Below are 12,230 nucleotides of genomic sequence, written 5' to 3'. Positions count from 1 at the left end.
TAAGGCAAAAAAAATAATTTTCTCCTGTACTAAACCATGTTACAATGCACGGGGTGCAAATTAGGTTATTATTTTGCACATAAGTTAAATACTGGCTGTTTTTTCATGTAGCACACAAATACTTGTGTGAAGGATCTCCAATATCGCCGCTGATGACGCAGTCGCAGTGGGCGGAGCTTGAGCCAGGCATAATGGCCACTAGCATTCCACTGCTGTTTACATGCGCCGAAGTTATGTGCAGATTAAAATATGAACTGGCTGAAAGCCAGAGCATTTCAAACAAAGAAATTGTCTCACATTGCAAACAAAAGAAAACATATGCTCACAGGACAGGAAGTCACAGCTAAGAAACACAGAGCAGTGAGTCATCATTGCAGGCAGTGTCCAGTTGTGGGAGGTGTAATAAAGCGAACAACCCCTACCTGAAGCAATGCATTCTGGGTAAAGGTTTATAAGCCACTGAAGCAGGCAACACAGTTCTCTTTTGACCACACCACATACACACCTGGAAGTTGGGACATCTCTTCCACCTGGAGCCTACAGGACATACACACTCCACAGTAAGCTTATACCTTATCTGTCTGTAACTTTTATCTTATATCTCTCTGAATCTTTTTACAAAGGTTAGCTCCTTCACCCATCTCAGGAATGCTTACTATCTACACTACAATGGACTCTAGCTTCCTTCCCCCATCTCCCTCTCTCTCTATGCTTGGTCTGTATTATCCCTTGGCCTGAGCACATGTTTCTATCTTACACGCACTTGCAAACAGACATTTATCTTTAAACACATCCTCTTTGCACTATTCCTATTTAAACACACAAAAAGAACTTGCTTAAAACATATTATTTCTCTTTCTTCTGTTACATCTAAACACACACTACACAAAAGAGCAATACTGACCATACACTCATATACATTTCTGTCTTACAGCATATACACTAGAATATATATATATATATATATATATATATATGTGTGTGCATATATATATATACACACACAACAGAATAGGATATTATATACTTACTTCTGAAGTTTTAACATTATGTCTGTTGAATCTATAATGTATTATCTGTATTGTATGTATGCATTTATGTATTGTGTGTGTGTATATATATATATATATATATATATATATATATATATATATATATAATGTATACATATATACAGAAGTATGTTCCCTTATTCTTACGTGATAGAAACCAAATATTATGTGTATGCAAAAGTTTGGGCACCTATGAAGGTAACACAACTCCTGCAGGGTGCAAACTTAAATATGATGTATTTCTGCATATTTTAATACACAATGTATTTGCAAAAGTGTGGGCACACTTCTATTTGATGCATTAAAACTTTTTTTTTTGTTAGGGACTCAAGAAATTAAGGCAGGTGAAGGCAATACTAGAGTTCAATAAATAATGACCCTTCTTACCTCTCAGGAGGGCTATAAAATATTTAAACATGGCTGTCAAGAAATTAAAGGGAATTATTGAAGTCAAGGTAAGATCTAGAAAACCCAGAAAAGTATATTTGAAGAACACCACCACCTTGCCTTGCAAAGGGGTGTATCTATTGTAATCAATAATGTTTTCAACTTACTATCAGCAAATGCTAGAAATTGAATGTCCCAGAAAGTGAAGAAAGAATCAGAAGTTTATTTTGTCTACCTGGTATGCACCTGTTATATGTATGCTCAGTTTTCCTTACTTGCGGCACTGTGGCACCATTAAGATCATAGATAATAATAAAAAGGTAAAAAGAGGTTTGATATTTCAGCCATATAAATATCCAAAATAAAAATCAAAATCATATTGTGTAAGATTATGGAAATGAAAAATAAAGTACTAAGATGAATAAATATTAGGATTTTGGAATGGCCTTCACAGTTTCCAGACTTGAAAAGTACTGAAAGTCTATGAGAAGATCTCAAACATGCAATGCATGCAAGACCTAAGTACATACCTCCCAACTGTCCCAATGTACGCGGGACAGTTCTGATATGAGGGCCCTAATCCGTCATCCAGATCGGGACAGTTTTGCTCCACGGATGGGAAATTTAAGTGGTATTGTCATTCACCGCTGAAGTTTTTATTCAAAGGCAGAGCTGCAGTGAACGGGGGCAATGGTAGTGTTTGGAGGGGAGGGGAAGAGAGTACAGCAGTCTAGCACTTCAAAAGCGCTCCCAAATGTTGGGAGATATGTAACTTTATTTCTGAGCTATAAGAGTTCTGCAAGAAAGAGTGGGAAAAAACCCAGGAGCAAGCACAGACTCATAGACAACAATAAACAATTGTATGCTGTGATATATTACTGACTTACAGGTTGCTCAGCCTTTAGAACATGCCACATCCCCTGTTTTAGTTTTTGCAATATGTTCAGTTTGGCTAATAAAAACTAAATTGTGTATTAACATGTGCAGAAATATGTAATTTTAAATGTGTGTACCCTACAGACTGTTGTGTTAACTTTCTAAAACTTGTTAATTTAGTGAAGAGAGAGAGAGAGAGTTGCCCATTTATTAATGATTTTTTTGCATTAAATTCCCCCGAAAATGGCCTTTTTCCGACGCACATTTAAGGACTGTGCATATTTATTACCAGTGCATCTCAGCAGATATCATAGATATCTGCTGCTTTGCATTTTTTTTACAAAATATATAGCAGTCCCCATTTGTCAATGGGGATTGCTATATAACGCTATTTAAGAAGTAATGAAAAGGTATTTACAGATACGGTAATGTACGCCAGCTCAGGCTGGTGTCCCCTGCTATGTGGAAGAGTACACAGCCATATCCATTCCACAAAAGGACTTAAAATGTGCACCAACTATGACAAGGTGTAGAATAGGTCTCTTTTATGTTTTTAATAGGAGGCATATTGTGCCCTCCATTTGCATTTCACCTTTGAAGTGCATGGACTTTTCCCAATGTAAAAAAAAAGCTTCAAACTTACAAAGTGCCATAAGTAATAAAGATAATCCCCATGTCTGCTCAGTACTATGGTTTATTAAGCTATCAGTGATGCAAGCAGTATTTTAGGGGAAAAGTGTAAGTTTTATTTAATGAAAAGGGTGGTTCTAAAGTTGTAGAAAGTTGGACTTTTGATGTGATTTTTACATTTGTTCATAATGTGCATCTTTTTTCCTCCTTCCTGCAATCCTAGGCTCACTTCTAGTTTATGGTGGCTTCTACTGAGAGAAGATAGTAGATGTCTACCTTGATATGCACTGCATTGACCTTCTAGGTGTATTGACACAAGGCCAAGGCATTCTGCACTGCCCAACCAGTCCACTTCATAAATGAAATCTAGTGTCTCTCGTCATGTGAAAACTCTCATGACCAGTCACCTGTCTACCTTTAGTGTCAATATATCTAACTTAATGCACATAGACTACAAAACAGCTGCGTTCACTACTTTGTGATCGCAGCAAACATGGGAACAGTACACAATGACACTTTCCAAATACTCAATACATCAAAAACAGATCAAGGAGTGTTCACGATACATTGAGTGTCTAGAAAAGCAGCATCATATTTTGTTCAGAATCTTGTGCCCGCACATAGAAGTCAATGTGATAATAGATTTAACTTTAATGTGATTCAGCATTTTCCACTGAATACTATTTGTGATAAACAGGTGCTGGCTGGGATGGGGGGGGCATCTGCTCCCCGGGCCAGTCTACAGAGGACTGCCTTGGGATGGGTAACTGGGCTACCTGCATTTTCCTTTAAAATGTTCCTACCCTCCCCTTGGTGATGAATGAGCTTCTAAACAGCTCCTGAACACTATATGGAAAAATATGACATTCAGAAATGCCTGTTTAACATAAGCCTTATTCAATAAATATAATAGTGTTTTCAAATATATTAGTGCTGGTATAGAATAATTTAAAAATGTAATACTTTAAAAATCCTTAAAATGCTGTCTTCCAAAACCAATTAACATTTGTTTTATTTAGAATAAGCCCAGATGTCTGATATCTTCTGGTAAGTACTGAGTGAAAACACATCATTGAAATTGGTGAGAATTACTGAAAAAAGAAACAGCAAACTCCAAATAAATGCCCAGGTCTGGAAACTATAAACAAAGCATGTATATATGAACACTGTCAATACAATGTGTAAACAACAAAAACCTATATGCACTTTTGATGCACTGAGAAGGACTTGATTCAATTACTTAAATTTCCTAAAGGCATGAATAAAGTATATTTCTGCGTATGCTCAGTTAAAAAATGAGTACTACAGGAGCAGACACCCTAGAGTAATACACCTAAAAGGTTTAAAATATAGCAAGATGGTTACATAAAGTAGTAACTTTTGATTTGTAGGACTGCAAGTTTCAGCTGCAATATACCATATAATGCTATTTATCAACATAAGAATATCTACACATATATTTATCCACTGAAATAATTGAGAATAAAAGTGTATATGTGAAGAATAATGTAAAAAAAATAATAATTATATTAACATTATCCAAGCAAACTTTTAATCACCACAGGTGCTTTTTACACTTTAACAGCCAATATAACTTCAGAATAATTTATAATTACACTATGGCTGTGTTTTGAAATTGATATATTCAATTATGGTGCCAAATCTCCTTTAATGTACAAAACACAGATTTTGTTTTAAAAAAAAGTCTTAGAATGTTTGGATAAACTTATAGAACTTAAACATTTTATAAAAAAAAGTCACCAACACTAAACTTTGTTCCCATAACAAGCAAAAAATATTGGTTTTATACATATTTGAAACTGTTGTATATCAGATTTAGCTGAATAGTGTTTAAAGCCACTGACATTATCTATGGCATCTACATAGAACCCACAGGATGCATCACTGATATGTATGTACTATATTTTCTATACTATATTTTCAGCATGTTCAACTAAATTTTTTATGGTATGGCAGCATGCCATTGTTACTAAAGGCATAAAAAAGTGCAAAAAGTAATAGCATTTTCTCAAAAACAAAATCCCTGCACTGTAATATTAATCCATTGAATAAGTGCTGTTTTTTAAAATGTCTAAAAGGCATTTTGTTTTTATAAAATATAGTCTTTTTAGAGGTTTATAGATATGTGTCACAAAACCACTCATCAAAATGAAGCACCTTTGATTCTCGCCTTAGCACTAAGTAGTTATTCAGTTGCATTTTCCAAATCAAGGGGTAGAAACTGAAACATCATAGTACTTAACCCTGACTGCATCTTTATCTCTACAGGATTCAGGAATGACAAATTTAATATTTTGGACTGTGTATACCAACAATGGTCACTATGGACTGTAAAATGAATAGAGTATATCACCATTCCTTCATTTGTCGTCCTGTCATGGGAGTCAGGAAAACCTCACCTGACTCACCAGTGTGGGAACAACTATTTCAATGGATTAATTTGTTAGTCAGCTATATGGCTAAGTAATAATTTTATTCTAAATGAACGATTTAAACTACTGTGCATATTTCACTGCTTAATTGTACATAATGATTGCTTTGCAATGTATTTATCAGAACTACTAGATTTATAAACTTGTACTTATGACCTTTATTCAGTTTCCATTGCTGCGCAGAATAGAAAAAATATGTATTAGACTGCAGTGCATATTCCTGTTTACACTAACTGAACTTCGTATATATTTTATTACTGTAACTTAAAATAACGTTTAAAAAAATGAAATCTCTCTCTCTATAGATAGAGATGTGGATAGAGATGTGGATAGAGATCTATCTATCTATCTATCTATATATGACACACATTATATACACACACACACACACACACACACACACACACACACACACACACACACACATCAAGGGACCTGCATTCACATCTTAAATGAACAAAATCATCATTTGATACAGGCTAGTATACATTAGGATGGAGAGGGCACTCACCATATCAGCATAGACTTACAGTAACAAAGGACGACAGACAAACATACACACATGTGCTTACCTGACTATTTGTGGACACCAAACACACTCAGCTGTGACTCATAATGTATCAGAGTATTAGGAGTTTCACCATGGAACTGAATAATAGTGGGGTGGGGCAATATTAGCCCAGAATATTGCTGATTATGACATGGAAATTTGTATCAAACAGGCTGATGTGTAAACATATTGGAAACCAAACTATAACCCTACCCAAATGATCAAGATAAAGATAGACAAAATGATAGATACAAAAATACATAAAACCCTGTATCACCCTTCTGGCCACCCAATTATATTCGCACTTGATTCACTTTTGCAACCTATTGCACAGTTTTTGGATGCTTATCTACAAGAATATGTAAGAGCAAGAAATCTCTAGTTGCCTTAAGGAGACAGCAGACCTACTTACAAAAATATGTGCGCTAATAGATATACCAACAGAAGCCTGGTTTATACCTTTACACAACATAATGAAGGAGTTGAAGTGGTCAGGAGGGTAATGAGTCACAACAGGACAACAAGCCATACCAGTGAGTTCTTTTTAGACCTACTAAGCCTGGTTTTGGAATATAGCTACTTTAAAAAATGGCAATTATTATTACATCTAATAGGCTGGCACTGCCATGAGGCCAAACTTGGCACCTGCTTATGCAAACCCATGTATAGTAATGGTAAATATAATTTTTCTCATACTCTAAGTAAAGTTCTAAAATGTTATATTATAAAATATATATTAATGATGTGTTCCATATTTGGATGAATACCATAGAAGAGATTATCATATGTACAAGTGATCTGAAAATGCTGGATACACCAGTAAGATTTGTGTACAATATAGATAACAATAAAATGGACTTTCTCAATATTACCATTTTTCGAATGGACATTGGCTTGGGTACTTCACTTTATCGCAAAAACAGACCGGAATACTATCTTGTATGCAAACTGCCACCATCCAGTTGCATTAAAGAAAATCTTACCAATTTCACAATAAAAAATATAGAGAGGTGCCTTGCCAAAGCCAGAAAATAAAATTGCCTGGGTAAGAAAAAAAAAACAAGAATGACAATTGTACTGACTGGCTAATCTTCACAACCTCTTATAATACTGAGGCCCACAGGATGCACAAAACCATCATTGATATCTACTACAGAAGTCCTAGTTTACATAATTCCTAATGAGACGAAATTAAAGAGATAAAGAGATGAAATTTACTGTGGATAAAACTCCAAATTGGTTAAGATCTAAAAAGTACAGAAATTGTACAAATAGTCACTATAGAGGAATAGTACCAGGAACAGTTTTCTTACATCCCCAGAGTGCGGAAACATTAAGATCAAATATAGATTAACTTGCACCACGGAGATTATGTAATTTATATTTTGTTATGCCCTTTTGGCCTAAACTATGTGAGAATGACAACCAGAACATTTCATGAAAAGATGGCGAATCATAGGTCATCTATTAGGCAAGCATTACTCACTTGTCAGACAAACAACCAATTGCCAAACATTTTCTTCAAACAGGGCATCAAACCTCAAACTTAAGATTCATGCTAATTGATTAAGTCCCGCCACCATATAGGGGATGTGACAGAGAGTTAATTCTGAAGAAAAAGGAAGCCAAACGAAAACAACCTTTACGTGTCACTTAAATACACAGGCCATTACAGTTGAATAATATATTTTAAATGTTTTTCTCATGAGTAGATATAACACTATTGTATTTAGTTCTTCTCTAATACTATAGTGGTTTTAATTAATATAATGTGATTACCTGGCTCTAAACAATAATCCTAATATTTTATATATCTATGCATATACTTTGTTCACTGGTATTGAAGAACTGCTTAAAATAAGTGTGTGATATATGGAGAGGTCAATATAACTGTATTCAACTATCATTATACATCTTAAGCCAAATAATAACTTCAGCTAATGCGGGGATAAATTGCCTGCAGTGCATCTTGCGGTTGCAGCTATTGAAAGGCTCCACTATGACTTAATATGTACTTTATTGAAGGATACGTTTTATGCTTGTACACTTAGTACCGCATCGGTTTACTTCCGGTTTATGCGTGCCATGTTGGAAAGCATGACGTCTATTAGAATAATATTTAATTTAATATGTACCGGAAATGCATGTCACCACTTCCAACTCTTGCGTTCCATTGTGAAACGCATGATACCACAAAACATCATACGCCACAACTGAGTGTTTGGAGTCCACAAGTAACCAGGTTACCACATGCGTGTTTGTTTGTCTGTGTATCATCTTTTCTACTATTCCACTGAATAACTGTCTCGGTCATATAATTGGACCAAAAAGTTGTGAAATGTTCGATTGAAATAAGACTATGCCGATATGGTGAGTGTCCCTCTCTAACAATATATATATATTACATTAAGCCATTAAAGATATCACTTTCATATTACTTTTGGCGCTTGTGTGTTGTTTCAACAAATGTATCCACTATCACATAATAAACTTTACTGTGATTGACTGGAGTACACAATAGTGGTTAAAATAGAACTGCAGTTAATATGCAATTGCTCAAAACAATCTCTTGTATTAAATGGCATCCCTTTTTAAAAATAGCATTAAACTGATGCAGCTAGGCAAGAGGCAGCTTGTTAATATGCCCTTCACAATATATAGGTATGGCATTTGTTATTTCATTAGGGATAAAATACCAAAAGCCATAAAGAAAAAAAGAAATAGTGCTTGATTTCAATTTCATCCTGCAATCTGCAATCACTGTGAGGAGCACTGCTAAACTGATCTATATTTAATAAGGACGTGAATGACAGAGGCACAGTTGGAAAAGATAGGGGTCATTTTTAAATAAAGTTAGCATATCATAGGCATTGTGCTCCAAATTACCCCTTAACCGGGAAAACCCTACATCCAAAGCATTCTGGCTAATATATCCCATACTTGTAAGCCATAACAAAAGGTATAAATGTGCGTTGCAAGTATCTTGCCATTATAAACCTTTTTTGTAAATCAGAGTATTCCGACAAGTCTGATTTCAGTGTAACTGCTGTTCTTTGCAGGTATATTAATAGTGCAACCTACCCATGTACACATTCTCTAGCCTTATACTTCTCCCATAAACACTCATACAACCTGTCCAAACACTCCCCACCTCCCATAATCCCAGGAGGAACATGAAACCCCTCCCTGGTCCCCTGTGCTGAGTATTCACTCTCAAGTCCCATACCTCCCATGAGGATAGTGCTAATTAGGCAACCCCAAATATACTTTCATATTTATATAACTATATATAACATAGTATATATATATATATATATATATATATATATATATATATATTCATTTATAGAGAGATTTTTAGGTTTTTGGTTTTGGTTTTCCTTAGGAAGTGCCACCAGCCCCTACACTTAGACACCCTGTATGAATCTCTCCTGGTCCATTTACATCCCCTGGAGGTGGGGGAGGAGGAGCAGCTTCTTCTCGAATCCTGGGTTTGCGACCTCTGCGGGAGGGAATCCCATTGCAGCCATCCTTCTTTAGGTGTCTGTGCAGGTGATCAGAACGGACAAAGGTTTTGTGGCATGCCTGGCACTGGTACGGACGCAGTCCTGTGTGTACACGAGTGTGATTTTTCAGGTCGTAGTTATGTGCAAAGGCTGCACCACACTGCTGGCAGAGGTAAGGCTTCTCTCCTGTGTGCTTCCGCATGTGAACCTTTAGCTTGTCCTGCCTGTAGAAACAGGAGTACTCAGTCAGTAACATAGTTAGCAACACTGAAAAAGTTAAAAGTTTATTAAGTCAACCTACTCTTATAAGGACTAGCTGTGGTGAATCAGAAAAAGGCAAACAAATTTCAGTAAAGCTGGTCCACACTACAGGTTTTTTAACCAATTATCATGGCAATCACATGATAAACAACTGGTAGGTGTTGAAGTTTAATAATTGGATGAAGGTGGTAATCAATATTTTCTGTACACTAATATCGGTTGCGATGAATACACAACCAAATTATCATTGTAACAACATGTAAAGAAAGTTAATGTTTATCTATCATTTCATATAAAATATAAAACGGTAAAGAGGCTAAATAATGTTTGCAACGTACAAATTACTTTGAGTTTGGTATCAATCTGTTCGCAATTGCATGAGAACGTTTACAGAGTTATTTATGTAGTGTCCACACCTTGCCAATGCTAGTTATAAATAATATCCTTTTTTCATGCAGCAAATAGCCAGTACACAGGGATCATAAAAATCAGTTTATACAGGTGTAGAGGCAGGAGCCTGAGGAAAGGACACCTGATAATCTCAAGGTACAATGACCACAGGAATCCACCAATGCCATGTCGAGTTCAGGGAAGTCAATACCCTTCAACCTATGAATGAAAACCTTAATACTGTAACTGTGTATCTTTGTAATGTCACTGCTTTTTACAACTGTACTGTGTATAAATTGTTCACCTCTGGCTTTGGAAATCAGAGCGTTCTGATAGAAGTTTGTGTTAGTACTAAAAAGCGCATGCGTATACATACCAAATGTTGCCTTGTAATATATTTTGCAAATAAAATCTTTGTACTTTGGAACCACAGCAATTGCATTGTACAATCTTTATTGGTGACGATACATACATACGTAACAGTTTGGGGGATCTGATAACGAATTCCATTGTACTCCAGGACTCGGAGACCTACAGATTCCGGTTTCTCAACAAAGGGTTAAAAAGATGCATCAAAGACGGTAAGAACGTTTATCGTTCTGTACTTTTAATTTACATCTTGTGTTGATAAACCAAATTCCATCAGAGGTGCTCGAGTGAACCTAGAAGGACGAAGGTAATTGTTTTACATAGTCCTATTTTGGGATTGCTATGCACAGCATTTGTTTGTTTAAATAGTGCATATTACGTTTCTATACCACCACAGATTTAAATATAGAGATATATAATAGATACTGTTTTGTTATTATATAGTAAAGTACATAGTTAATCGTATCTAGGAAAGAAAGTTGCAAACAATAGGAAATTGTACTAACAAAGTATGTTTGTGATCGTGTGCGTCTGTGTGGGGGGAACCGAAAACAATAGTTTGTATTAGTATGCAACATGGACAGTTAATGGTATCGTCTGGCTGAGTGGTTAAAACTTTTAGAATAGATAGTGTATACAGTATAAAAGTTATTTTATCGTTTACCAATAATCATTGTCTGCTGCGATTTGTGTGGTTCCAACTCACAAAGCGAATTATTAGCAAAAACAAAAGAATAACAAATAAATAAGTACAGCCGATACATACGTCGCGCCCTGCTGGATCCAGCTTACAGTCATTCAATCCTGAAGTCTGTGGTCAAAGAGACTGAATGCTGGTTCCAGAGAGCAATATATATACATTTGGTGTTACAGTAAATACAATACAGATGACTAGGCATGTTTCCATAGGTCCAGGCTCCAGGACAGTCCAGTATAGTGTAGTTCATAGGTCAGTTCAAACGACACCCTCCAAGGGTGTGGGTCAGCTTTCCAACAGCTGCATACTAATCTTCCCACGAAAGCTAGTTCAAACTGGTCTATTTACATTACACACACACACACACACACAATACCATTCTGATCATTTATTCTCAATAATCCATATCTTGCATACGCAAGGTGTGATCCTTTATGCAATAGAACAGGATCACTAAGGATAAATAGGGGATTAGAATGACGCTAAACATATGTTTCCTGTAACCTGAACCTTAGATCTCATTATCATATCTAACTATAAATTCAATAACATTTGTTCAAAATAACTGTGGGTTAGAACTATTATAAAATGAAGTATGTACAAGTGAATGTGTAAGTGTATGTGTGCGCTGTTTATCGAGCGAGTGCGTCATAACACGTGGCGTACTGATCGTAATCGCATGGTAAAACAATATTAATCAATATATTTTTTATATATATATATATATGAATCATTGCTGGAAAAAAGTTTCTACATGTGAAGTGAGAATCCTCACAAAAAAAAAAAAAAAAAAAAAGCTTTCAGATGGGAGGAGAGAATCCTCAGTGGAAGACCGTTGTTTCCAGACAGGGATTGCGAATCCTCACTGCAAGGAAGCATTCCAGTGAGAAAAGTGAGAGGATGTCATTTTAGAAAATGTCCTACCCCGCGGACACGCAACTGTGTGTGACCTGCATTGGTTATAATGCAATATTTTCTTAATTCTACCCATACTTTCTGAAGGACCGCAGATCATGGGAGTCAGGCAGGCACGACAAGGGGCCATATTAAAACAGGAAA

The 12,230-nt window shown here is 35.8% G+C and overlaps 1 protein-coding gene and 1 long non-coding RNA gene across 5 annotated transcripts in view; one reads left to right on the top strand and one right to left on the bottom strand.

The window, feature by feature from the left end:
* The first annotated feature begins 302 nt into the window (after window positions 1-302).
* LOC142149253 (uncharacterized) lies at window positions 303-9,387 on the top strand. The gene is made up of 3 exons (XR_012690861.1): window positions 303-560; window positions 3,965-3,992; window positions 9,334-9,387. It is a non-coding gene; the product is annotated as an uncharacterized LOC142149253 (long non-coding RNA).
* The window catches only part of ZBTB7A (zinc finger and BTB domain containing 7A), a 115,818-nt gene continuing 112,903 nt past the window's right edge, over window positions 9,316-12,230 (bottom strand). For all 4 annotated transcript variants that reach the window (XM_075204844.1, XM_075204845.1, XM_075204847.1 and 1 more), the window contains exon 3: window positions 9,316-9,678. In XM_075204844.1, coding sequence (XP_075060945.1) covers window positions 9,330-9,678 — 349 coding nt within the window. In that variant the 3' untranslated portion in view covers window positions 9,316-9,329. The remainder of the gene's footprint in view (window positions 9,679-12,230) is intronic.

This window comes from Mixophyes fleayi, chromosome 1 (genome assembly GCF_038048845.1).
Source record: "Mixophyes fleayi isolate aMixFle1 chromosome 1, aMixFle1.hap1, whole genome shotgun sequence".
NCBI lineage: Eukaryota > Metazoa > Chordata > Amphibia > Anura > Limnodynastidae > Mixophyes > Mixophyes fleayi.
Note: the sequence above shows the minus strand (reverse complement) of the source record. Positions and strands in the feature narration are given on the sequence as shown.